Genomic DNA, 25631 nt, shown 5'->3' on the forward strand with positions numbered 1-25631 from the left:
GACAAAACCTCACTCCCTCATTCTGTCCAATCTAACACCTCTACCCTACAACTTACTTCTTCCCTCCCTTCCCAAAAACCCATCCACAGCGACTACCCTCACCTCTCCCTGGCCCGTCCTATCCGCCCCGTTGTGTTTCCGGTTCTTCCCCACCGCCTCGCTCTTCAAATGCACAGTGTCCAAGAACTCCCAACTCTCATACGTCTCCACCGTCCTCACGCAACTCTTGTCCTTTTCCTCACCAACTGTGTACCCCCTCGTCCAATACTCCTTCTCCTTCGCATAGTCCACGACCTCAGCCCAGCCTTGCAGCGCACGCGCGACTGTGTTGGGCTTGTAATCGAAGTGCGCGAGGACGATGGCAGGCTTGCTGGTGGGGCTTAGGGTCGGCGCACATGTCTTGCTCGATGTGACGGTGGAGGTGTGGACGTCAGGGGGTGCAGCAAGGACTGAGGTGGTGGTGAAGAGGGTGATGAGATCTTTGACGGGTTGGGTGGCGAGGTGGGCGTCGCTGGCGGCTTGGGAGGCGTATCTGGGGGTGTGAGTTGGAGGCAGCAGGTGGTGTGGATCGCGGTGATTTACTCTTCGATCATGTAGAGTACGGTGCCTGTGGTGTCGTCGGCGGGAAGTGTGACCACATAGCGGAGAACATCCGGCTCATGGGGCTGTGTGAATTCTATGATTTTGTGGAAGGCGTCGAGGACCTGACGGTACGTGGTCAGCACATACTATGGGGAGAATGGGTTACGAGGGAATGCCGCGTACGGTAGCTCGCGCCTCCTTGCTCGAGCAGACTATTCTTGCGGTGACGAGAATTGGTGCCATATTTTCCTGTTCGAGGTATTCTGTAGGCTTGAGAAAGATGCGATTACAATTGAAATTGAAATGTCGCAGACCTCTTTCCCCGCACGCGCGACATGTTCCGAGCTTCGGAATTCGTGTTCCGACAAGTGGGTCTCACGATTACTACCTTCTACGTCGCCTAGACTGCCTATGGCAACGAGCCGTGTTCAAGACTGATATCGAAATGGGCCGGAATCACCTGTGAGCGGTAGCAGAGAAGCCACGTAGGTGGTCTGCAGAGTATTTGATCTTATGCATCTAGCTTTCATCGTCGGGTACTACCTGAGGCCGATTGGTGGTGTCAGTCTAGTCTACATGAAAACCATAGTCATACATGTCTGTTCCCTTCGAGTTCGTATCGCCCCCTTGCAACGCCCTTCCCACGCTGTGTGGTATCATCCTTGCGTGCCAATGTATCCTACGACGCACCAGGCCGTGGAAACCGGTCCAACTGAGCTCAAATCTCGTCTTCATATGCAAAGTGAGATGACCAGTGGTCCAACCGGGCATCGGCCATCCTTGCTGCTGGTCGCATGGTCGTCCTCCGCAACGATGCAGGCCTTCGGCGCGGTCGAGAACAAGACGATTTCCGGATGAGAGGCTGTACAGTCTTCTGCGTCTTCTATCTGACTTAGTGCATGCCGAAGAATCTGTAAAAAGCGCCAGATCCGCAAAGGCTCAATAATTTACATGGTACACCGAATTGGCAAAGCCACGATGCTCAAGCAACGCATGCGCTATGACGTTACCTTTGATGCTGTGGTAGTGCTTGCGCCAATGGGCCTCGTCTTCTTGGGCTGTGTAGCGAGTCCCTTCTTGAGCAGCAGCGGAATGATGTCTGAGCCCTTGGCTCGGTTGATGTTTTTGCGGCAGACGGGACACTGGGACCGGCGCTGCTCGCCTGGGTTGCCGCGGTTCTCGCCTGCTATGAGGGCCTCCATCAGGCAGGTGTGGCAGAAGAGGTGGCCTACGCTTCCATCAGTACTGTAATGTATTCCCTGGCGGGCGTGACGTACCGCAGGCTGTCGCCGTCAAGTCGGTAGGCGTGTCCATGCAGATGACGCAGTTGAAGGTGTTGAAAGTGGTGGCCTTCTCCTCGGGATGTGCCTGCGCCTTGACGGCCTCCTCGCGCTGCTTCTGGAGCACATCCTGCACTGTATGCTTCTCGGCGGACAAATCGATCTCCTCCACTGTTGCCTCTGCTGAACTGCCCGAGGACTGTGGCGCGCAGCCATCGTTGCGCCTCTGCCTCTTCGTGGACGGGCCGGGCGCGGGGCTTTGCCTCTTCGTCTTGCGCGACGTGGTGGTGACGTCGGGCGAGTCTGTCAAGTCGACGTAGCCGTTGGACAGGCGGCCGGAGCGCCCTGGCCCTCGCGATGACGACATGCCGCCCTCGCCGAAGCTGCGACCAAAGGCGTTCTCGACGGGGTTGAGGATGTTGTCGAGAAAGCTGGGGGCGGGGGGTGAGGGCGCGGCGTGGTAGGCGTTGTCGAAAGAGTAGGCGCTCTCGTCCCGGTCCGGGTTGTAGGTACTGCCGATGGCGAACGAGGGTGGCGCCACGTCCGAGCGATGCGCCGCAGGAAAGTGCCAGCTCGGGTGCCCCTGCGCGTGCGCGGCGGAGATGTTGTTGGCGCGGTGGAGGAATGGGCACGCAGGTGGGACCTGTTCTGGGTCGTCGTCGTCGTCGTCGTCGTCGTGGGGGGGCAAGTGGAAGCTAGACGCCGACGACATGGTGGCGAAGGGCGAGCGTCGGACTCAGCGCGGAGCACGACGGGAGCGCATGGAGAGGGAGGAGCGAGCGCAACAGCATCGAGGAAAGAGAACAAAGGCACTGCTGGAAACGAGCGTGTCAGGCGCCCGCAGGCCGCGGCGCGCTTGTTAGCCGTGTCACATCGCGGCGGGATGCCCGCGCTGCAGTCAACCTTCAGCCCTGCAACGCTTGGCTCAATGCACCAAACTTTAGCTTCAGTGCCCATGACGCCAGCCAGCGCCGCCCACACGACCCCCAAGCCGACAGCCCTCACGACGGCATGAGGTGACCCGCAGCGATTCACACGACAATGCGCTGCTCCCGCCGGACTGTTGCCGCCCATCTCGTGAAGCGACCGCGACTCCCGCCTGCAGCTACAAGCACTCCTCTCGGGTGCACGTCGCGACGATGCCTCGCCACCGTGCAGTCCGCGCAGGGCGGGCGAGGCAGCGCCGCGAGGAGAGAGACCCTGGCTGGTATGCGACCGCGTTCTCCCATGCATTTCACCCGCACTAAGCTTCTGCAGTCCCGTCCGAAGCCCGCTTCAGCGAGATAGGGGTCCAGCACCTCTCTACTCACGTCCACCACCAAGTCTTCCCCGGCAGGAGCACTGCCGCCCCGCCAGAGCTCGTCGCCCTCTCCAAGGACCACCTCACCCGCCATGACCTGCTCGGCAAGAACCAAGACTCCACCCCGCCTGTCGCATTCGACCTGCCCGAGCTGCAGGGGACCACGCTCGACGAACACTTCTACAAGCTCGGAATGGACGCCGCGGAACCGTTTCTGACCATGGCAAAGAAGCTAGCATGGGCGAATCCTCCACCGAAGCCGCGAAAGTGGGTGAGAAGAAGTGGGTGGACCAAGTACCACAGCGACGGGACGAGCGAAGCCGTGGAAGCCCCGGACGAGGAAATGCTGACCTTTGACACCGAGGTCATGTGGAAGGAGACATCATTTGCGTGCATGGCATGCGCTGTAAGTCCGACGGCGTGGTATGGCTGGATCTCGCCCTGGCTGTTGGGAGAGTCAGAGTCGGATCGTCATCTCATACCACTCGGCGACCCGTCACGAGCGCGAGTCATTGTTGGCCACAACATCGGATACGACAGAGCAAGAATAGCTGAAGAATACGACATTCGCCAATCGAAGAACGCGTTCGTCGATACCATGTCCTTGCACGTCGCGTCCAACGGCATGTGCTCCCGGCAAAGACCTTCCTGGATGAAGCATCAGAAGAGCCGGGAGCAGCGGGAAAAGATTGCCACCTCGGAGGAATATACAGATATCTCACATCTGCTAACTTCGGACGCGATACCACACGAAGAGGAGGAGTTGTGGATCGGCCGGAGTGCAGTCAACTCATTACGTGAAGTGGCCAAATTCCACTGCAACATCACAATCGACAAGGCTCGCCGAGAGTACTTTGGCGAGCTGGACCGGGCAGGCATCTGTGAGAAGCTGGATGAGCTGCTTGACTACTGTGCGGCCGATGTTGAGATCACCCATCGTGTATACCAGAAAGTCTTCCCTCTATTCCTCGAGACGTGCCCGCATCCTGTGAGCTTTGCGGCCCTGCGGTTTTTGGCCGCCGAGATTCTCCCTGTAAACGAGACGTGGGACGCATATATCCACAATGCCGAGGCCACGTACCGCCAGCTGAGCGAAGCTGTCCAACAGCGACTCGTCAAGCTCGCAGAACAGGCACTCGAAGTCAAAGACAAACCCGAAATTTACGAGAAGGATCCTTGGTTAAGTCAGCTGGACTGGTCTGGCCAGGAGATTCGCATGGTCAAGGGGAAGAAGAAAGGCGAGCCATCGCGACCGGCAGCCCGGCAGAAGATGCCAGGCATGCCCAAGTGGTATAAAGACTTGTTTGCCAAGACCGACGCACCAATCAATCTCACAGTCCGCACAAGAGTAGCACCAATTCTGCTGAAGCTCAGTTGGGATGGGAACCCGCTCGTCTGGTCAGACGAGCATGGCTGGACGTGGCAGGTGCCCATGGAAGAAGTTTTTGCTTACAACGAAAAGGGCATGAAAGAGTTGGACATGTCAGAAGAAGGGAATCTAAAGTTGCGCGACGATACGAAACATCGATACTACAAAGTACCACACAAGGACGGCCCTCTGGCAAGGTGCGCAAATCCTTTGGCAAAGGGATATCTTGCCTACATGGAGAAAGGAACTCTTTCCTCTGAGTACGAGTACGCCAAGGAGGCGCTCGAGATGAACGCATCTTGTTCGTACTGGATGAGCGCAAGAGACAGGATCATGTCGCAGATGGTGGTGTACAACAATGAGGTGCCCAATGCGCCAAAGCTAGCGTCTGCATCACAAGCTGGCACAGGCAAGAAAGTTGGTTTCATATTACCACAGGTCATCCCAATGGGCACTATCACACGCCGAGCTGTGGAGAATACCTGGCTCACCGCCAGCAACGCCAAGAAGAATCGGGTTGGATCCGAGTTGAAGTCAATGGTTCGCGCCCCGCAGGGTTATTGCTTTGTAGGAGCCGACGTGGACTCGCAAGAGCTGTGGATAGCGAGTCTGATTGGCGATTCTACGTTCAAGCTACACGGAGGTAATGCTGTCGGTTTCATGACGCTTGAGGGTACCAAAGCCGCCGGTACGGATCTGCATTCCCGTACCGCAAGCATTCTGGGCATTACAAGAAACGACGCAAAGGTTTTCAACTACGGTCGTATCTACGGTGCCGGACTGAAGTTCGCCGCAACACTGCTGCGACAATTCAACCCTGGCCTGACCGACTCGCAAACGACCAAGACGGCCAACGAGCTGTACGAAAATACAAAGGGAAAGAAAACGACCAGGAAGCAACTCCACGAGCGACCGTTCTGGAGAGGCGGCACCGAATCCTTTGTCTTCAACAAACTCGAGGACTTTGCCGAGCAAGAGAAGCCCAGAACAGCTGTCCTTGGAGCCGGGATCACTGAAGCACTGATGCGTCGCTACCTGACCAAGGGTGGCTTCATGACGTCGCGCATCAACTGGGCCATTCAGTCGTCTGGTGTCGACTACCTCCATCTCCTGATTGTCAGCATGGAATACCTTAGTCGGCGGTACAACCTCGAAGCTCGCCTGGCCATCACAGTGCACGACGAGATTCGCTACCTTGTCAAGGAAGAGGACAAGTACCGAGCGGCCATGGCGTTGCAGGTAGCCAACGTATGGACGCGTGCCATCTTCTCGCAGCAGATGGGCATCAATGAGCTCCCGCAATCATGCGCCTACTTCTCGGCCGTCGACATCGATCACGTACTACGCAAGGAAGTAGACATGGACTGCATTACGCCCAGCCACAAGGAAAAGATTCCTCACGGCGAATCTCTCGACATCACGACGCTCCTCGACAAAGGCGAGGCCGCGCGCCTGGACCCTGCGGTTGTGCCGAAAGATGCCCCCGCGGTGGACAAGTACGCGTCCTCGTACACGCCTCGGATTCCCGTCATGGCATCTCTTGGAGACGTCGACCCGAGCTCTGTGTCGAGCATTGCATACCTAAAAGCGCAGATCACGAACGATGACAAAGAGTTGAGGGATATCATACGCACCGTCAGGCCGCCTGCTAAGCCGCGAACCCGACGAGCGAAGAAAGATGAGGGAGACGAGGAGAACGAGCGGGCGCTACTGCACTACGAGCAGATGGCGCAACTCCTGCCGGTGGATGAAATCTGGCAAAACGACAAGTTTACCAAGAACTGGAGCTCTACCACAAGACCCGGCACACTGCACCACTTCCACCCGCGCAGCACCGCATCGCGACCGGCGCGAGTGCATTGAGCAAGCTTCATGTATAATTTTTTGTAACAGCGCTACGCTTTTCTTTACGTTGTTGTACTAGCATTGTATGATGTGTTGTAACGGCCTGTAGCATATGTCGATGGCTTTTGGGAAGGTGCATACGGACTACGGAATGGGTGCATGAGGGCGGGGGGTGTGACCTGTTACCAGATTAAAACAGGTACAAGAAATAGTAATCATCGCAAGGTTCAAAGGGCCGAGTCGCCGTGATGCCGCTTAGAAGTGTTGCTGGAGGGGACGAGAAGGCTGCGGTGCCGAATGGGCAGGTCCAGCCAGGCTCCAGGGTCTCGAGCGGCTCCTCATCTGTCGCCGCTGCCGATCTCATGCCAGGGCCGTCGCACACGCCGGCTGCCCGGCTGCGCTGCAGCGCGGCTCGACTCACAGCTTCGCCATGGGCATTCTGTTCCTCGCGCACGCTGCCCGAGATGGGACCAACGTCGTCGCTGTGTCGGACCGCGCACGCCCTACCCGGCGCCTCCACTCTTCTCCACTGTTCGAAAATCCGGGGGAGATCCATCTCCCGGCAGCGGCACCACGGGCATTCCTCGCCAAGCGGCACAGACCACGTGCTGCACCGAGACGAGGCGGTGAAGTCCCGAAACAGGGGCGCGAGAAAATTGTGCGCGCGTTATGCTTCGCCTCCTTTTCTTTTTGCGGCGACAGACCCACCGCCGGCCCACTCGTTCATAAAGTGCACTGGCTCCCCGCCTTGACTCCTTCAACACACCACATTCACTGCTTGCCTCGTCGACGACACATTCACTTGGAGATTCTCGCAATCGGTTCTACTGCCACGTTGAACAAGGGGATACCTCAAGAACACAAAAGTACACGTGTACTCATCGCCACCCGCAGACAGCCTCCTCTGTTCTAAACAACCACAACAATGGCTCCTCGCTTCGTCCTCCCCGCCCGCCTCCCCATAACCCGCACCTTCCGCGCCCCCGCGCGCTTCAACTCCAACACCACCACCAGCCGCGCTGCCCGCGTCATCGAGATGGCCGCCCAGGCTGAGAAGCCCGGCGCCCTCGAGGCCGGCGTGCCCGTCATGTGGGCCGTCTGCGGCGCTCTCATCTACACTGCCTGGAACAGGATCGAGGAGCGCGAGGGCAACGAGAATGTTGCCAAGGTATGTTTGGCTCTATGCTCCACGCCACTATTCGCGAATCGTGCTAACGACGTACAATAGCTTTTGATCGTTTAAGCGTTTCCCATGTGCATTGCGTTGGAACAGCGCGCGTCGTTTCTAGACAGCCGATTTGGCCTTGCATGGCTTGCGATAGATTGGTGCTTTACTGGACGGCATTTGCATGCGTGTGTCTGCGGATACAATTCACTTCGTTTTTGGCTTCGATGTTTGCGCATAGGGTAATGATGGCATGGATGGGCATGGGGTATGGCAAGCCTGTTGGCTATGGATTAGGATTGGGAATTGGAACCGGGCGTTTGGGCATGATACACACACGCTTTTCTGCCGCCTTACGGCCTTGCGGTGCCGCTTCAACATAGACGAATGCATCCTCTTTACTCCACACACGCTGTCGGGACCAAGGTTGAGCTTCCAGGCCACGAACGAGACATTTTCTCGCCATGCCACCTCCTACCGAACTAGGCGTAGGCGTGTACAGCTTTCTCTCAGCTTGTCATTCCTACTGACTTATAGAAGCAACGAACCCCAAAGGCCTCCACACCGAAAGGTAATACAACGTATCTCACACTACACACACCCTCAGACCTGACTCTATTACAGCTTAAGCAGGACTTCTATGGATGTTACACATGCAGGGCTCGTGTGCTCGGGCGCTGACACCTGACTCCTGCCGCTGGGCGCACTTTCTTACGCTATGGTTTCTTTCCTGCAGACACTTGCAGGCACAGGTCAGCTTGTTTGGGGTCGAGCCACCACAGCATGGAATTCAAGAAGTTCTTGTAATCGACACAATCTAGCTGACAGTATGTAGAGTCTCACACCATCACTCGCTGTTGGTTTATACAGGCGTTGTTGGCCAATGCAAGGACAAGGCAATCCATCTTATACGAAGTCTCACTGCGAACCCTGGTCCCGAAGTCAGCACACCACCCCTATTCGTATCTGATCAACGTATTCGGTCGCTGTTTCACCGGACTGCCCTATGGCAGAACATGGCAGACTCAGAATGTGGGTGTTATGTAATATCGCAATCCGAGAAGGCGATTAACAGCTGCCGTTCTGAGATGCACCTTCCTGGTTTCCGCCAATGGTTGAATGCCCTTACGTGTGAGTATGTATGATTGATATACATCTTCGCCATGACTGCAGCAACGCCTACAAGCCATTGTCTACCAATGCGACATATACGCTGTTGTGCGACTACAGAATCTCACTCTCCAGCGCCTTCTCCAGAGATCGTCAAAACACTTGCTTGTTACGGTCCTCACGATGCGCTACCAGGTCGCAACTGGGGGCTTCAGGTCGGTGAACAGCCAGCTGAGGCATTCTGCAGAGCACGTGTCCAGACTGTGCATAGATCCAGCGCACTGCGAGCCCGCAGGTATAAGAAGGGTTCGAGCATCCGGATTCTGGAAGCCATCAAACCAACAAACACTACGCTCACTGCAGCTTCAAAAGCCCTTCGCTCAAGCTCACTCACTATGCGTTTTTCCGCCACCCTTCCCCTCCTCACCGCCGCCCTCGCGCTGGCCTCACCCTCCCCCAAGCCCGCTACCAACGCTATGGCCCGTGATGCCACCACCACCGTCAACGAAATGACTGCAGCTATCCAGTTCGCAGCCCAGGCGGACTGTGATGTGTTCCAGTGCGCCAACGTCGTGGCATCCACGGCTTGCATTGCTGCTGGAATTGCCAGTGGAATGATCGAGGCGGTGCTCGCATGTGTTGCGAGCGGTTCGACTGGCGTACGCTTGCATGCTTGAGTTTCTCTGGTATAACTTCGCTGACAAAATACGCGACAGATCTGTCCATGTGCCGCATGCATTCCTGGACTGAACGACTTCCTGGCGAACAACGGCATCTGCACTTAGGCGGGTTCTGAGTAGTTCTGAATGTAGGAGGATGGGTGGGTCTGCGTCGATGGCGGATGCTTGTTGCGACTTGGACGCTCCTTCTGAAATCTATGAAATGAATGAACTATGAGGAATCTATACAATCTGTCACATTGCTCGACGCTTGCCGCTTCACTAGTCACGCGTCTCTCCAAGCTAGTCTGGCAACTGTGGCCCATCAGCGCCCATAATGTCCCTCATATCAGCATGACCAGCTCCCCCAACACTGCCCACTTCTCTATCCACATGCACCAACCCCAGGTACTTCTCCTCCGCCCCTCTCAACACCCCTCCCTCCCTTGGTCCAACGAATTGTACTCTTGAAAACTCCTAATCATGGGCCGCTACTTATTTGGATCGTTCCTATGCGGAAACCCCTTCATGCGCAACTCCACCTTTAGCCCCATCCTGCAAACCCTAGTCTCAAAGCACCCAGCGGGCCATTGACGTGGTGATTGGGAGGACTAAGCAAGAGAGTAAGACTTGCGTGGTCAAGAGTCGAGTACGTTCTGATACCGTGATTGTATGGCGTGCAATCACTGAGGACCATCAACATGCCAGACAGTTTGGCTCTCTCCGTGCTATGAAAGGCTAGCCGCTCTAGATGTTCTGCGCGACTACCACCTGTTCATCGACTTGGTGGCCCGGCCGTTCCATGACCTGTTGCAAGAGAGGAGTCGGACGCGCTGCATAGCCAACATTTGAGCTCTCTTCGAAGGGTGTGGAGATACGAGGCTGGGCCTCTCGGCTCAGCCCAAGTTCGATATGTAGAGGGGTAGGTCGAAGCTAGGCTTAGCGGACCCAAGCCTAAGCATGCTAGAGCACCAAGCGTACGGGCAGGAAGTGCGACTTGGAATTGCCTGTCAGTACTTTCAGTCCTCACGATGCTGTGCATGCCCACGTGTAGTGACAGCAAGAATGTAACAGCAAGTACTGATCTTAGAGAATTCTTCAGTTTCGGCGTCCCCAGGACGTGGTCCTCGAATCTCGGAGAGTTGGCCCTGGTTTCTTTTTCCCACCAGCATACACGTGGACGCGTGGCGCTGGCTGAGAGCAAGCTTGCATCACCTCAAACACCACCGCGATCCCCGTCTCCCTTCGGCTCCCCATGTTGTATCTCGATGGGCCATAGATCCCATCTAGAAACGCGGGACCTCCGCATCTTGGTGAGAGGCTAACGCGATGGCCGCCCTAAGATCTGTTTCGCTAATGCTACCTTTAGCTGCATATCTGGCGAGACCGCTCTCACTTGATGGAGAGCGAGCGACAGACGTGAGGCTGAGACCGATCTGGATCAATACGGAGTCTAGCCTTGCACTTCTTGGGCCCACTCGAAAATGGTGCGGGCCGTACCTAGCACTAAGCTTTGCGGCCGCGTGCTTCACGATTGGAGCCTGTGCAACGCTGGAGAAAGTCACACATATTCCTTTTCGTGGATGCGTGGTTTCCATGTGCGGTTGTCCAAGCCTTTCTTTTCACCATTCATCTGGCACTCACAGAAAAGATAATCGACAACAGCCTACGACATTCACAACGTAACTGGAAGCGCAGAGCACGAGAGCTTCAGCGACAAGAATGGATCATATGGTCGCACAAGCCTCTACAGGATATCGCAAGAAAAGGAGTTGAGCAGACTTGCGAAAGTGTGTGTTCTGTCGGAGAGACAAACAGAAGGTACCGATTCGCATACACGCCGTAAGCAGACTGGAACTGACATCCGGGAATGCGAAGTCACCGTAGGCGAGCATGCGTCTGCGAAAAGGAAATGGCCAGGACAGAAGTGCGACAGGTGCACAAAGTACAAGTACGCTTGCAATGCGAACTTGAGCGCAAAGGAGGAACCAAAGTGTAAATCTTGCAGGGACAACAAAGAACAGGTATGAGTCGCTTATCTGCGGAAGCTTTCTAGGTACTAACCTTCGTCCAGTGCTTCTCTCCGCATCGAGAATGGCCGGGACAACGTTGCGATCGATGCGAACATTATGGCGATCCTTGCGGTATTGGACTCACCACTACTGAAGACAAGCAGGTCCGCCAATATCAGAGGAGACGCGAAAACATTGCTGTTCAAGAAGAGGGAGCTTCGAAGAGACCAGGTATGCAAGATGCGCTTGCAGCAGGCGATCTCATCGACTACGCAGACGATGCTATAGCCGCCATGGGATCTTCGGGTTCGACAACGCCCTACGCGACTCAGGAAACGCCGATCGCGGCACCTTCGACGATGGACGATAGTTTCCAAGTTCAATACTCACGGACCAATGGTATCATCGAGAGTTCAAGCCTAGAGGGAGCTATCGCTCAGCTGGCGGGACCAAGCACTTGGTCTCAGAAGCGTGAGTGCGGATACGACGCGGCAATGCGTGCTGTACAAGCGGATCCTTTGGAGGTGACAGACTTGTACTTCCCGTTGGGTTCGTGGGATGATGCGACGTATGTACGCTCCGATCGCTCGAGCTCGGAAGACACAGTGGCTTTTGCAGGAGCTCCATCATCGATGACGAGCCAGCTTGGGTCGATTCCAGTCGATTCGCGACGAAACAGCAATTTGACAGTACCTGGACAGAACAGCGCATGGAGCCCATTGGATACTGGCGCATGTTTTGGTCCGATGCAATGGACTGAACACATGTCCTCCATTGAGCATGAGTCCTTTGCGAATCCCAGTCACGTTTACGGCTTGCCAATGGTCTCTCTCAAGATGACGCCGTCAGACCCGTATGTAATGACGAATGAGATGGAACACCTACTGTACCAGCGCATGGGTAGCCTCTATGGAGACCCAGGCACGTACAGCAAAGTATGCAGTCAGAATTTCGGTAGTACACTAACAGAGTGGTATAGAGAGGACGTAAGGCAGCTGGCCCACTGCATAAGCGACTGCCATGTCGGCGCCCAAGCTTACGGCAAATATGCCTGACTGACTCAAGTATCTAGGGCTATCTCATAGTCAAGCTTGCACTGTTCGCGTGCATGGCCGGGGATTCTTTGATCAAATAACTAAAGCTGGAGAAGAAACGTAGACAGTTGGGTGGGGATCTGACCCTTCAAGAGTCGCAATGTCCTGACAAGTACCTCGAGGCTTTCGAAAAATACTATTGCAGCGCGTTTTACCTGTTGGAGAAGAACATGGAAGAGTACAAGAGTCCTGAGTCGAGCGGAAGTATACCCGCAAAGCCTCTATTGTACACATGTTACCTGCTCGGCGTGGCTGTGGTATGCTCTTCCTATACGTTTATTCTAATCATCTTGCTAATTCGATGCCTAGGTCTGCACCAATGAGCCAGCGATTCTCTTCCAGAGTTACATGTGGTTCATGGAACTCGAAAGGACTAGTGGGGCGTTCCCATTTGCGCTCGTGGTACCCCAAAAGCAAAAGGGGTGGGGAGTCGTTCTGCGCGTGAGTGTCATCAGAGTGAAACATCTGGACGTTGATGCTGATTCAGTGTAGCTTCCACCTGATCGTGATGATACAGTGCACGAGCTCGAGGTGGGCCGAGATCTATCTGCCCTCTGCAAACAGAGATGGAGATATGACAGCTGGGCGCGTTTGTGATGCAGGGGTATGTAGTGCCCACCATCTTGATAGCTTATCGTTCATCGTATCGTGCAGTACAGGGTGATTGTATGTTATCTGCAGTGGCCAACCCGCTGGTTGCAGCACTGCGCTCCATAATCGATCGTACGGTCCCTGGGGACTATTGGATAAAGGAAACCAATGCAGGTGTGTGCGCTGCTGCTGATACTGGTTGGGAGTGAGTCCTGAAAGCAAAAGAATGGTGCAATGGCAAGTAACCTATGGTGAAGGAAAGAGGTACTGTCTGGTTCTTGCGTAGGATTGGGCAACCAAATCGCGTCACGCTTGCCGCGAAGCAACCTTTCGAGGTCCATGATGCCGCCTGACTCGACGTTTCCTGCACGAACCTTCTGGATTCCATGCTCCTGGAGACAGGCGGTCATGTTATCTCGAGGCTTACTGTGGAGTACGCCTTGTGTGGAATGTCCACCAGTGGGAACGGCGTCCAGTGTCCTTCCTCGTTTCGGATTAGGAATTGGGCACCTTCCATGACGAAAAGATGCAACGCATTATGCGCGCTACCCCGCTGAAGGTTGCTCCCTTTGCTTGCCAGAAAGCACCATTAATAACTGCTCTCCCAGAAGCCTAGGCTACTTTAGAAGTCGCTAGGATCTTCGCTGAAATCGAAGAAGTCCTTCGCGATCATCGCCTCGGAATCATACTGGCTCGATCAGCACTGTGTTGGTTCATAACCAGCCGGTTCAAGTTTACATCACCACTTGACCTATTGGAGCGGCTGGAACCATATTACCCAGTCGTTCCAAGCCATCTGTTTCCAATGAGCTGTCTATTCTCGACTGGGCTACGACTTGTGTGCGAGATCATCTCCGAGACAGGTTTTGCGCACAACCGACCTCTCGCGGTTGATTAGGGGGGATCTCAAAGAGTTCAGCTGGGATCCACATAGCCCCAGTATCACTCTGGGCTCGTGGTGTTGTGCCCGTGTTTGTGTTCAACTTCTTTCCAACGTTCACGGAAAGACCTCCTTCTTTAATTTCTCTCTGTTGTTCTTAGGAAGAATTATTCAAGGTCAGCCAGATTCTCGTATGATTGGATGTGCGCATACACACAATATTCGAGGTAATCAAGGACCGTGTGAGCTACATTATTACGGTTAAAAAAAATGACAGCTAGTTCTAGATAGATAAGCTGAAGTTCTTGAACACCTTCCGTCGACGAGATTCCGTGTTGATGTCTTCCATGGGGAGTCCCCTCTTTATGCTCTCTAGTACGGCGGCCATGTTTGACCCGAAGTTCGAAGCCCATCATCATACACTCGATATCATGGTTGCTTAGCTCAGAGGGTTCTACGTATGTGTGATATGAGCAAGCAAAATTTCCTTACACAGGTTCGTAGTTGTTGCGACAAATAAAAAAACCATCATTGCGCCGCAGCCAATAAAGACGGATACGGCAACAACTTCTCGCTGACAATCCGCGAGGCATCTTCGTGAATTTCAGTTTGACTGACCAAGTTTCCAGTAGCGGGTTCCTCACCTTGCACTCACCTCACTTTCCAGATCAAGTGATGCAGCAAGTCCCCACCGCTTCACATCCTCTTCGCAAACCTACCAAGATCCAGCCACTCGATCCCAAACCTCCCATCCCTCTATTACGTGTGTGAACTGCATTCGTGAGAGCCTCGTCCCTCCGAAGCTGGGACAACAACCAGCCACTGACGCTCCAACCCAAGAACACCGCTCTTTTACACCAAATCCCTCGCTGATAAAGACGTCCGTCATATAGATCGCCATATTGTCTCGCCCAGCTCCGCCCTGACCACACGTTCCTATTCTCCAGCACATCCCAGCACGCTGTCCACATTCCCAGCCCACCGCTGCATCTCGTCTCGACTCTCATCGGCACCCAGGGAGCCGAGCTCCGCGCGCCACATCTCCGGGTCCGGGTCTGCTGATGAACGACGGCCTAGCGCGACCTCGCGGAGCAGCCTCCGACGAGGTCGCACAGGGTACCGTAGCCGTGGGATGAAACGAAACCATCAGCTTGAGATTAAAAGCGGCGGTACGTGGCTTTGCGGGAAGAGACGGTCGTGAGCATGGCCGGACGGCAAGAGCATGTTAGCATGTGTTAGCATGGAAGGAGGGAAGAATCGGCCAGCTTTGTCCTCTCTCTTCGGCACCCCCCCGGCGGAGGACAGCATGGCAATCTCACACACCCTCACATCGATTCTTTGGTCGTGCCTACACCGGAGCCTAGAACCGCAGCCATACTCTGCGCCAGCCTCCCTACTACCTAGTCTACCGTTTTCCTATAGCTCAGCCCACTTCGGTATCATTATTACACAGGTACACGACACAAAACCAAATCCCTTGCGCGCTCTTCCCACAAAGTTTCAAGATCACGCATAGGGAATCTCGATGCGCCCGCTGCTGCCGCACCGCACGGCGCCTAGCGCTCCACATGCTGTGCAAAGCTGTGCACGGGATGACAAGACCCTGCACCCACAGAAAGTGCGACCCAAGAAACACCGCGTCAGATGTCGAGACTAAAGCGTGGTTGGCTGTAACGCTGGCGGAGCAGGAGCCGCGTGTCCCGCGGAGAACTCTCATTGGAGTGTGATAACGTCTCTTTCACCTGGTTTAGACTACGCGCGGCTGACGGAGTAGCATGAGCTCGTCGCTTCGTGTTTGGTGCGGCTTTTCTAAAACAGGTTGTATTCATGCGTGAGTGCTGAGAGAAGTTTACAGCAGCTGCTTCACTACGTTGGCACAGTTAGTCATTCTTGGCATGAAACACCGCGACAGTGAAGAACGCTCCATGTAAGCGGTGCATTTACGAACCACTACGTAGCCCAGAATTTTTCTCCACCTGTCTGTCCATCCTGTCCAAGACCTCGTCCTAGCCAATCCCAGCCCAGACCAAGCCCAACCCGATCCCCTAAGAAACGATTACGGAAGAATGAAGCGCTCATAACATCACCATTCCTATAGTTTTAGACAGCAAGGCCGAGGCCCGCGCATGTTCTTTGCCGTCCGCCATTAGCGGTGCATCCGGCAACCCTAGACAGAAGAGGGCATGAAAAATGTATGGGATATGGATCCCAATGTTCCATCAAGCTGTCGAATATTGGAAGAACTTCGGCGTAACTCCGAGCCCATGGCAGCAAAAGTAATTATATCGTTAGATTGAGTGCCCAAAAAAGGCAGTGCCCATCCACCAAAGAAAAAAGTGGAGCGCGGAATGTCCACTAGAATATGAAAGTTGTGATGACCGCGGTTGCTAGGCGCACACAACTACTTTGGGTTGCTGGAACCCAACGCTGAAGGTATAGTACAAATACAAGGATATCGCGAATCTGCGCAGCTTCCGTCCAAGATCAACTCAGATCCAAAGCTCACAAAGATTGCTCAAATTGTGTCGTTCGCTTCGTGAAGCTCATTGTCTCGGACCGAAGATCGTAAGCGTGAAAGGTCGTTATATGGGTATCAACCGTCGCGATAAGATATATCTGACCATGAACTTTTGTACAATGTTCAGCTAGAAAGAATATTTACTGAGCCAGCACAGACGCTTCGGCACGTTGGTTGAGGTGTTTTGCATGCGCTTCCAAAGCACGAGCCATTACATGAGTCACTAAGCCTCGAATCAGTATGCATTTCTGTTCAACACGCCAGGGATACTTACCAGGCCAAACAGCCGCTTTCTCCAGCATGTATGCCGTGACCATAAGCAATTTGGTACCGTAGCCACAGTGACCAAGATTCGATACCCCGCCGAGCATGGTTATGCTATTAGAGGTGATGTCGTAAGCGAGCTTCATATCTGCGGTGTGCAAAATGTCCGCGATCTTCTGAATCAATTTGACGTCCTCTTCTTCTAGTAACATGATCGCAGGAACAGTCGTGTAATCGACCTCATCCTTGCCGAGAACTCCTAGAAAGCGACCCACACGGTCTTGGACGGAAGCAAGCCACTCGGCCAGGATCTGTGCACAATCGAACGTGCACATCGCTGACGAATTGGGTAATTCTCGAGCGGTGAACTCAGCATATGTCGCACCGAGTTTGTCGGCCATGGAAAGCGAGTCAGCAGCATAGAAGGCTGCTTTGCGAAGGTGTCGCTCCCGCTTCGAAGACCGGCTTGTTTGCAGACCGTTGCTTACTTGCCCTGGGCTCAACCCTTCGACGTTTCCAGGTGACATACCTGCGCCGGGCTGACTGAGATCAGTATATTTCACGTCCATTGGCTCGGATCGTTCGGGAGTGCTCTCGGCGTGTGCAACCACGTCAACACCTTTCGCGAGTTCTGCCGACATGCCGTCGAAGTCTCGTTGCCAGAGCAGTTCTTTCGCACGACCAAGGTTTACAAATAGCCTCACATACGCCAGATCCAGTAGAGGTATGCAATCAGCAGATAACGGGCCGAATGGGCTTGGTCGCTCGATACTGTGGTTCGGATTGGCCCTCCAGGCTGATTGCCATGCCTTCAAAGCCGGTTCCACCTGTGCATGCATGGCCTCGGTCTCGTGAGTCTTCCACAGGCGACCTGTGTGTCGTTGTCTAGTTTCCCAGATGTATACATGTAGCGCATTGATGAGCACATAGCACCCAAAAGTGCTAGGGCGTATCTCGCTTTCCGACATCTCGCTCATCGCCAGATCACCGCCAAACTGTTGCTGATATGCGCCATTGACGCGTCCCGGCTGTCTCGTGCTGGCCTCCAACAGGTACGTCATTGCCGCATTGAACGAGAGTCCCTTAGATTGCGCGATCATTGGTCCACCCATGGCAGCCCAAGCTTGTGGGTTGTCCACGGACCAGAGGTCTTCCTCGCAAGGCAGATCCAGTCTTATCTCGGAGTTTAAAATCCGCGGTGCATGAGCATATGCAGAAACGAGAAGGCTAGACATGGAGAAAACGGCAAAATATGTTCTCTTGCGTTCCTCGGCTTGCTTCCACCGTATCCACTGCGTATGCTCGTCCATTGAGTCACTGGGTGGACTTTTCTGCGACATTTCCGGGGGCATTGATCCATCACCCATTTCGATGTCTCCATTGCCAACATCATTCGGAGGGCTCGGTGTCGTTGATGTATCGCCAGCGGGTCGATCGAGACCGGCAGCTTTAGCTAAACTGACGAGTGCGGCGCAGTGCGTGCTCGCAACATCCGCAGCTTGCTTGTCGCCGCAGTTGTGACCGAAGATGAGATTCAACGCCATTGCCTGTACTAGCCATAGCGGGGGCTTATTTACAGGATCGTTGTTAGAGTTTGGCCCATTGACAGCAGCGGATAGGCCAGCGCGACGACGTTCATCCAGGTAGTAAAGTATCATCTTCTTCGCTGACTCAAAGAGGTCTCTCGCCACGACGTGCTCGAACTCGTAAAGAGCGCCTATTGCCGCGATGGCAAGGATCAAGCAGCCACCGCCCCCCACCATGCCATCGTGGTTGTAGCTACCAGCTGAACGAAGCTGATGGGTATATGCTGGAGTGTCGAATGAAAGAGTCGGAATGTGCAAAAATGGCAGGTGAGGGTGGAAGTATTGTATGTAAGCATTAACGTAACGCTGGAGGTCCATAGTGCTTGGAAGTGAAGCGACCTGGCTGGCTGCCTTATTGGGGTTGGCTGAGAGCGGCGAGCTGATCTGCGGCTGAGAGAACTTGCGCTGAGGGTTGCCGTATCCGAGTGCCTGGGAGAGGTTGAAGACCAAAGCTTGTCTTGTGGCGTCCGTCAGTGTGTCGCTCGAGACAGAGGTGACAGAACTGTGCCTAGCACTGCCATTTATTGACGCGGATGATATGCTGCCGGAATCAGAATTGAATGTGATCGGAGGTTGGAAATACTGATTCGGCATACCCGGAATACCTGCAGTAGGGCTCATGGTAGAAAACGCCGGGGGCGTTGACATGTAGAAATCAGTCGGCGCACCTTGGTCTCCGAGCTCTTTCGGAAGATCAGTATTGTTACCCATCATAAGTTCTGGGAACACAGGTGCCATGGCGTCCAGGGCGTAGCCTGCCGGGTTGACGCTGGTGTGTGTGACCAATGGCTGGTGCCACATGGGTGTAGTCGTGGGCTGTCCTGAACCGTCCACCATGACCTCGCTGAAGCCGCTCTGGCTGGTGGTACTTATCGCCGAGGGGGATGATCCATCACCGACAGGGTCGTTGGGCCCGGGAAACATCATTGAGCTATCCAGACCTGCACTCCAAGCAAAATCGTCTTCGTCGATGGCGGTTGTTGCGAATGGGTTGCCGAAGGTGTTGAACGTGGATTGCGCGCCCATGCCCGCACTGAAGTGTAATTGGTTTGGGTTTATTGTCGAGCCAGAAGTTCCGAAAAACTTGTCCAATTCAAACTCATCCTGGGCAAATCCTGGTATGGGTGCGGTCCGCAAACCGCCGCCCATGCCAAAGCCGAGGTGCGTGTCGAGCTTTGGTAGCCCGTGATGCTGTCCGGGACCACCAACAACGCTCGACATACCCCGGAAGTCGTATGCACTGGGTCCGCCGATCCCAGATAGGCTTGCATGGTGTGAGTGGCCAGGATGACCGCCCCGGCCGAGCGAGGCGTTGTGGGATGCGAGGAGGCTGTTGAGCGCCGCGGGGTCAACATGGCTGATGGTGTTTGCGCGTGGCCTCATGGAGGGGTTGATGCTGGACGGACCACCGATGCTGCTTGCGACAGAGTTCTTGCGGACCCTGCCGGCACTGTTGGGAGGCAGACCGGTCGTGCTTTCCCTACGGCCAGTGCGCGGCCGTGAGGAAGTGGCGCCTTGCTGGTGCAGCTTCTGCTGGTGTCGCAGGAGCAAGTCGCGCCGTGCAAAGCACCGCGTGCACTGAGGACATTCAAACGGCTTCTCTTTGGTATGCGAGCGCTCATGTCGCTTCAGATGTTCAAGTCGGGCAAATGAGCGCTGGCACGTCCCGCATACGTGGGGCCGTGGCTTGTCGGTCTTTGGCGGAGGGAAGGGAGCGCTGTTCGTGGTTTGCGAGGGTTCGGGTTTGACGGTCTGGACGGAAGCTGCTCTTGTCAGTCATGCATACGCGATTCGCAGGAGCCGCGTACAATTGCCGCTGCTGGCACTGCCCGAGGCACTGCCAGAGACAGCCGAAGGACCCATGTTGGCTATGTCGGCCTCGATGGGCATGCTCAACAATTATGGGCCTGGTGTCACCTCAGCCCGGATATTACACGCCGCAGCCGGCCGCGAGCGTCCAGAGGGATGAATCGACAGCTTGGCTGAGAGACACGCCGCGAGAAGCTCTGCGTGGGCGGGGTTGCGGTGCGACGTGAGCAGGCGCTTGGTGGGCTGCGGAAGCCGCGATATGGCAGCGGACAAGCTGCTCTTGCGTAAACAAAGGACTGCCCGAGACAAGGACGCTGGCACCGCACACCTACGTCAGCGCAAGTTCTGCGGATTTGTACGGCGAGCTCAGATATCACACACCTTTCCCACACGTCCCGTGCTCTGTACGGGCTGGTGGTTGATTTTCGTCTGTGCTGGAGGGCGATGCAACGCAGTGGGCCTCGGAGCACCGGCGGGTCAACTACGGTCTTCAGTGCGGGAGACGCAGGCAATGGGCCCCAACGCGAGCGGCTGCGACACAATGACAGCCCCACGATGCGAGGGAATGAGGAATTGGCAGCCGTTGGGTGGCGAATGGCTGGCGCTGATCAAGAGAAGAGGTGGAAGGGTACGAAACGCCAGCCTGGGAAGACGACGCGGCTAGCAGCGAAACGGACTGGGCAGGGTGGGTAGGACGCCTGCGAGCTGGTGCGAGAACAGGCCGCTCAGGACTCAGCTCGGAGAGGTATGGACGGACGTTCCGAGCCTAAGGCCAGCGTTCCGGTGCGATGCGGTGCAAGCACTCGTGGAGCCGCAGAGGGCGATTGCTGGCGGCGGCGCACAGAGCGTTGGACAGCACCGTTACTGCGTTCCAGCCTCGCTCGTGTCTGCTTTTGTAACAGGCGATGCAGCAGGTGGCCGCATGCACCTGGCTATGGCCCGTATGAAGCCGTGCAGAAGCTCTCGAAAGCCGGCGCGCTGATTGGCCGCCACGGAGGCTGTTAGAATCTGGGGCAGCGAACGGCGCACAAACCAGTCCCCGCTGACGCTGACTTGGTGGAGTACGGGGAAACGAGGGCGCAAGCAAGAATAGGTACAAAGACGGCAGTGCACGAGCTGGGACGATCGAGCTCTGCGCGGCAGCGCCTGGAGTAAGAGGCGCCCGCGCTGGCTCGCCCGTTGTAAGCAGCTCCCCAGCGCCGGTACTCGTAATCCGCCGCCGAGCCAGGTCGCTTTCGCGCTGTTGCATGACAGACGACGCAGCGAGACCCCCGTAGGCGAGCCAGCGCGGGCGGCAGGGCTCCAGCTCCAGCTCCACTGCCTGTCCGGCGCCGCTGGCGGGCTCTTCGGCCTGCAGCACGCCGTCTGGCGCAGCGTTCAGGTCGGGGCCTTGCCATGTTCTGTTCAGGACGGCGGCACGTACTTTACGTCGAACGACGTCTACCGCCTGCGCGCCGGGGCAGGGATCCCCATCCTGGCAGCAAAAGGGTCTGCGCCCAGGCCGCCCGATATGATCCCGAACTGCAGCGTCGCGCTGGCGCGCCGCGAAGGGCAGCGATGGGCGCTGCCACCTCTCGCGCCGTCGATGGGCGCGCGCTCGCTGATCGCGCCCATCACTGCTGGCCCGTCGTCGCGGTCGCTCGAACCCCGGGAGCCGGCAGGGCAGTGGCTGGAGCCTCGCAAGCTCCAGGCTAGAAAGCTCGACGACTGCTGCGTGCAGCTTGGCCGCAGGCTTACATGCCTCGGCCCAGTGACAGCATCAGAGCACGAACAGAATGCGACCGATTCTGACTACTCGGTACGCCCCAGTATTCAATACACACCCCGACCGTACCCTCCGCGGCGCTACTATCAAGCCGTCCAACTCTGTGCGCCCCGTACGGGAAAACCCTTCATCTGGCGCTGGCAGTAGAGTGGCCTGGCCTCAATTGGCGAGCAGCAATTAATATGGCCCACCAGCACAACTGTCGCCCTCAAATCGCCGACGCCAGCAGCAACGGGCTGGGCGGGTAATGGGCACGGTTTGAACGCTGCTCTGCCTTCCGAGATCTGGTTTCACGCCTGTTGGCCCCTGCCGCGGAATTAATGGGGATGCTGTGAAAGGGCCAGCCAGCTGCTGCATGCATCAGCTTCCTTGTCCACCAGTCGGGCCTCGAATATTGGAAGCAGCCACGACACGGTAGCCTTGCTGGACGTGTGACAGCGAGAAGCACGGGAATGTTGGAAGTGTGCACTAAGGGCTCGCCGCCGAGTCCATCTACAGTCACGGCCTTTCCAGCTGCTACGGATCTCGGAATCTGGGGAAGTAACGAAGACTCATGGGAGCTTGGATCGGAACTGCAGCTCAAGGAACCGTGCTGTGCCCTGTCCATCGCGACGGCGACCCGTGGACGCATGGACGCATGACCAGCACGCACTAAGCCTTTTTGGCCTGCAGTCTGGGGAAGCTGGCCCGTGCATTGGCATTATGATTCGTTCGCTTGAACTCGCTCAGCGCTTGGATCGCCTGCTGTCAGGCGCCGATCATCTCGGGGTCCTGGCCTCTTTCATGTCTCCATGTCCCTTTTGATAGCACACTACACACGCTACGTGAGCGACCTGGTGAGTCTCGAGACCTCTAGAACTGACTCTCGCAAATGTGTTGCGCCAAAAAGGGCCTCCCAGCTTGTTCAAAGGTCCCAGCAGCTGGTACCCGCGAGGAACGTCCATACCCGTGCTGCGGCCGTGGCTCCAGATGTCGTTGTGGATTACCGCGGCACATGACATGACACCTTAGGCCGTGCAAGTATCAACACTGGCTTCTAGCCATACAGCGCTGGCTTTGGTTACCCACGCCGTGGATCTTAAGGCACCATTACGTATGGCGAGCGCTCCAGACGACTGTCGAATTCCAGCGGCAGCCAGGCTCTCCTCGCTTCCACCAAGCGGTCCGCCATGCAGCTTGTGGTATCGTGGCTGCCACACCTTGCCTTGCACCGCCATACCGTTAGGCGGAAATTCGCGCAACGTCACCATCGCTCGGACTTATGAACACGGCGCCGGACAAGTTTGTTGATGTTGTTGATCCCGTTGATCTTTTCCTCAACGCCTATCGCTAAGAAATGTTCTGAAAATAGGAGACATGTGGATGCTTGTCAGCGGACATTTTAATGATCATCCTCTGTGGGTCCCTGGGAGCACCGATCCTGCAAAGAAATGCCACCCTGTGGCAACTACGACCACAAGCTTCTTTCCCCGACGCTTCTGTGGAAAAGTCTTGTACGATGCTGTTGGCGCAACCAAACCAACTCGTAGCCCTCAACTACGGTGACACTCCACAGACGTATAATGTTGACCATATGCGCTAGCCTTCCCAGCGCTTCATGTTTTCTCCTATAGTATTTGCCCACTCACCAAAACAGCGTCCGGAGGCGTCTTTAATCACTGCTCTTCTGGTTCGTCTTGCCTATGCAATCCCGCACAACGGCATTGGGAACTCGCCACCAAAGACGTCATTACCAAGACCTCTCCATCACGGAACGCGTGAGCCTGATGCGCGGAGCGCAAGGGTATGCTGTGGTGTGGCGATGCAACGACTACATTCGTACTTGCCTACCGCTACCGCCGCCGATGGGTCCCTGCCGCCAGCGTGAAGCTAGAATGCTTTGGGTCATTTCCAGGCCCTGAGTCTGCAAACTCAACGCAAACTGCAATGCCCAAAATCTATGCGCCTTGACCTCAACGAACGCACACGGCATTGAAAACCCGCAGCCGTAGTCCCGATGACGAGCAGTGCTTCCCGCGCAGGCTCGAACGCCTCGCGAACAGCTGCGGCGCTTGTCCAGGTTAGGCATCCCGCCCTTCTTCACCCCACCAAACACGAGATCAGCCCCCCCAAGTTCAATCTATAGCTGTGAGAACATATTGCTGCAGCCTGCAAGCTTCTCGCGAGCCTATCACGCCACCATGTGCTAGCTGTACAAGCGGACACTGCCTGCTGAATGCGAACCATTGATTGTCGTTGACCCCCGACGGAAGATTTACAGGAGATTGACAAGCTCTACAGCCGTCGATGGGGTCTTTGCGGAAGAACGCGCGCAATACCGCGTTAAAGCGCACTTCCTAATCATAGGGAGCCTACGAAAACACCCGTATCTCTTGGGTCTGCATCTAGCGCTGCCGTCCGGACGCTGCACTCGTTCCCTGGTCGCATGGCCGCCTCGTTGTACCTGGATCGCTACCTGGTGTGAAGCACCTCTTGTCCCCTCACTAAAAAGCCTGGGATTTATCGGCACCGCTCCCAGGCGAATCAATACTATATATTGCAATTCGCTTCCAACCTGTCAAAGGTTGTAATGGCCCGCCTTATCCAGGGTTAAGTGGTGCCAAGGCTCTGATATTAGCTAGACTTTGTATAGCTAGGTGCGGAAGCTACATTCAACGACTAGCCATGCCTGTCCACCTTGCCCAGGCATGTACAAGCTACCAATCCACTCTGGAACCCACTCGAGCGCCTACTTGTTCCTCCAACATCTCCGAAACGCGGATTCACGGTAAGTTGTCAGATGATCTTGCAGTCCATATGTTTCGACTTTTAGGTCATGGAAGCCGGGTCCACCGTGTTCGCAGGCAGATGGAACGCACTGCACCATCGAAGCCCTCTTTATGTTAAAGCTCTTGGAGGTACGAACGCTGTTCTCCGGTAATAAACTCGCTGCGGACTCTGCTCCGCGGCCACACAGGCGCGCGGAGCTGGCCACGATCCGACGCTGTCGCTCGGTTCTATGTCGGTCGCATTTGGTCGGCGCTAGTTTCCGATGCACCATATCGCACCTCCCCCACACAAAAAGTTTACTAGCTCTGCTACCTTTTGCCTTTGACTGGCCGTTTGATACATTATCTCTTTTCGGTACATCGGGAGGGAGGGTTGACTAATGGATGCCCTTTCGGAAATTCGCGGCGAAAAAACTCTCGACGCGTACGCGGATGCTTGTAGACGAAACCCCAAAGGCGGCAATAGTCTTATGGATGTACATATTGGTGAAGATGATAGCACTAGGTGTATAGTCAGTGGCCAGACATTGGCTGGCTTCTGGAATTTTCCTGGACATTTCTTCGTTGATAGGCAGGCACGAAGGATTACGAGAGTTTGTCTTCAAGACAACAATTCTGGGGAATCCTCGCAGCCTGCCGTTTCCAAGATCATCTCACGTCTAGGCTCATAAACGAATTAGATCTTAATATTTGGTAGCGAGAAGCCAGTAAGCAAGCCGCATTCACAACTCGTGCACACCTCGCAGCAAATGCACCGATGATCTTCGGCTCGCTCGCAGTCGGATACCACCGCGCCGAAGCCCTCAACAACGCACGTAATGTCTGTTGAGATCGGCGCCGCGCACACAAGCAGTGCACTTGCCGAAGCCTCCACAGCCCCTGAATGCCGAAAAGAACAAATTTCCTCATCGGCGCGTTGGTTCCCCTTTCCGTCGGTCGGGCCCACGCCGCGCTCGCATGGCGCGAGTCATTTCTCGGGGCGCGCCAGCACACCGTTCAGGTGCACATGGCCATCTCACGAGTCACCTTCGCGT

The 25631-nt window shown here is 55.6% G+C and overlaps 11 protein-coding genes across 11 annotated transcripts; 7 read left to right on the top strand and 4 right to left on the bottom strand.

Annotated features, from left to right (window-relative positions):
* Positions 1-45: 45 nt before the first annotated feature.
* Positions 46-867, bottom strand: CC84DRAFT_1137073 (uncharacterized protein; the record flags this gene model as incomplete). Its single annotated transcript, XM_018176130.1, has 3 exons — positions 766-867; positions 583-704; positions 46-532 (listed from the first exon to the last, which is right to left on the bottom strand). The coding sequence occupies exons 1-3, from the start codon at positions 823-825 to the stop codon at positions 46-48; spliced, it is 669 nt and encodes a 222-aa protein (XP_018039787.1). The 5' UTR covers positions 826-867.
* Positions 868-1580: 713 nt separating this feature from the next.
* On the bottom strand, positions 1581-2574 carry CC84DRAFT_1082022 (uncharacterized protein; the record flags this gene model as incomplete). The annotated part of the gene is made up of 2 exons (XM_018173961.1): positions 1581-1810; positions 1860-2574. 2 exons carry the CDS (start codon positions 2572-2574, stop codon positions 1581-1583), a joined length of 945 nt encoding a protein of 314 aa, XP_018039788.1.
* A 246-nt stretch (positions 2575-2820) lies between these two features.
* CC84DRAFT_1137077 (uncharacterized protein) lies at positions 2821-6394 on the top strand (the record flags this gene model as incomplete). The annotated part of the gene is made up of 3 exons (XM_018176131.1): positions 2821-3069; positions 3120-5869; positions 5975-6394. Exons 1-3 carry the CDS (start codon positions 2904-2906, stop codon positions 6392-6394), a joined length of 3336 nt encoding a protein of 1111 aa, XP_018039789.1. The 5' UTR covers positions 2821-2903.
* An 821-nt stretch (positions 6395-7215) lies between these two features.
* CC84DRAFT_436570 (uncharacterized protein) lies at positions 7216-7707 on the top strand. The gene is made up of 2 exons (XM_018186264.1): positions 7216-7544; positions 7605-7707. The coding sequence occupies exons 1-2, from the start codon at positions 7302-7304 to the stop codon at positions 7617-7619; spliced, it is 258 nt and encodes an 85-aa protein (XP_018039790.1). The 5' UTR covers positions 7216-7301; the 3' UTR covers positions 7620-7707.
* On the top strand, positions 7708-8463 carry CC84DRAFT_436675 (uncharacterized protein). Its single transcript, XM_018186265.1, has 2 exons — positions 7708-8112; positions 8166-8463. Exons 1-2 carry the CDS (start codon positions 7795-7797, stop codon positions 8220-8222), a joined length of 375 nt encoding a protein of 124 aa, XP_018039791.1. The 5' UTR covers positions 7708-7794; the 3' UTR covers positions 8223-8463.
* Positions 8464-9046: 583 nt separating this feature from the next.
* On the top strand, positions 9047-9436 carry CC84DRAFT_1212862 (uncharacterized protein; the record flags this gene model as incomplete). The annotated part of the gene is made up of 2 exons (XM_018182484.1): positions 9047-9310; positions 9368-9436. The coding sequence occupies 2 exons, from the start codon at positions 9047-9049 to the stop codon at positions 9434-9436; spliced, it is 333 nt and encodes a 110-aa protein (XP_018039792.1).
* Positions 9437-11279: 1843 nt separating this feature from the next.
* CC84DRAFT_436536 (uncharacterized protein) lies at positions 11280-12557 on the top strand. Its single transcript, XM_018186263.1, has 2 exons — positions 11280-11334; positions 11385-12557. Exon 2 carries the CDS (start codon positions 11556-11558, stop codon positions 12375-12377), a length of 822 nt encoding a protein of 273 aa, XP_018039793.1. The 5' UTR covers positions 11280-11334; positions 11385-11555; the 3' UTR covers positions 12378-12557.
* Positions 12453-13109, top strand: CC84DRAFT_436884 (uncharacterized protein). Its single transcript, XM_018186267.1, has 5 exons — positions 12453-12488; positions 12539-12673; positions 12726-12857; positions 12909-13020; positions 13071-13109. Exons 2-4 carry the CDS (start codon positions 12587-12589, stop codon positions 13011-13013), a joined length of 324 nt encoding a protein of 107 aa, XP_018039794.1. The 5' UTR covers positions 12453-12488; positions 12539-12586; the 3' UTR covers positions 13014-13020; positions 13071-13109.
* A 3436-nt stretch (positions 13110-16545) lies between these two features.
* CC84DRAFT_1212864 (DNA binding regulatory protein-like protein AmdX) lies at positions 16546-20145 on the bottom strand (the record flags this gene model as incomplete). The annotated part of the gene is made up of 3 exons (XM_018182485.1): positions 16546-16628; positions 16680-20018; positions 20064-20145. The coding sequence occupies 3 exons, from the start codon at positions 20143-20145 to the stop codon at positions 16546-16548; spliced, it is 3504 nt and encodes a 1167-aa protein (XP_018039795.1).
* An 89-nt stretch (positions 20146-20234) lies between these two features.
* On the top strand, positions 20235-20779 carry CC84DRAFT_436860 (uncharacterized protein). Its single transcript, XM_018186266.1, has one exon. The coding sequence runs from the start codon at positions 20324-20326 to the stop codon at positions 20726-20728; it is 405 nt and encodes a 134-aa protein (XP_018039796.1). The 5' UTR covers positions 20235-20323; the 3' UTR covers positions 20729-20779.
* CC84DRAFT_1234902 (uncharacterized protein) lies at positions 20780-21824 on the bottom strand (the record flags this gene model as incomplete). The annotated part of the gene is made up of 2 exons (XM_018183831.1): positions 20780-21755; positions 21802-21824. 2 exons carry the CDS (start codon positions 21822-21824, stop codon positions 20831-20833), a joined length of 948 nt encoding a protein of 315 aa, XP_018039797.1. The 3' UTR covers positions 20780-20830.
* Between the last annotated feature and the right edge of the window lie 3807 nt (positions 21825-25631).

Source organism: Paraphaeosphaeria sporulosa (genome assembly GCF_001642045.1).
Source record: "Paraphaeosphaeria sporulosa strain AP3s5-JAC2a unplaced genomic scaffold CC84scaffold_2, whole genome shotgun sequence".
NCBI lineage: Eukaryota > Fungi > Ascomycota > Dothideomycetes > Pleosporales > Didymosphaeriaceae > Paraphaeosphaeria > Paraphaeosphaeria sporulosa.

Bases quoted from the DNA above. Each gene is read 5' to 3' on its own strand.
- CC84DRAFT_436536 (XM_018186263.1), top strand. From the start codon at position 11,556: ATGCAAGATGCGCTTGCAGCAGGCGATCTCATCGACTACGCAGACGAT.
- CC84DRAFT_436860 (XM_018186266.1), top strand. From the start codon at position 20,324: ATGGCAGCGGACAAGCTGCTCTTGCGTAAACAAAGGACTGCCCGAGAC.
- CC84DRAFT_436675 (XM_018186265.1), top strand. From the start codon at position 7,795: ATGGATGGGCATGGGGTATGGCAAGCCTGTTGGCTATGGATTAGGATT. The intron at 8,113-8,165 runs GTAATACAACGT...ACTCTATTACAG, and splicing joins AAAGGCCTCCACACCGAAAG to CTTAAGCAGGACTTCTATGG.
- CC84DRAFT_436570 (XM_018186264.1), top strand. From the start codon at position 7,302: ATGGCTCCTCGCTTCGTCCTCCCCGCCCGCCTCCCCATAACCCGCACC.
- CC84DRAFT_436884 (XM_018186267.1), top strand. From the start codon at position 12,587: ATGGAAGAGTACAAGAGTCCTGAGTCGAGCGGAAGTATACCCGCAAAG. The intron at 12,674-12,725 runs GTATGCTCTTCC...TTCGATGCCTAG, and splicing joins ACCTGCTCGGCGTGGCTGTG to GTCTGCACCAATGAGCCAGC. The intron at 12,858-12,908 runs GTGAGTGTCATC...GATTCAGTGTAG, and splicing joins GGTGGGGAGTCGTTCTGCGC to CTTCCACCTGATCGTGATGA.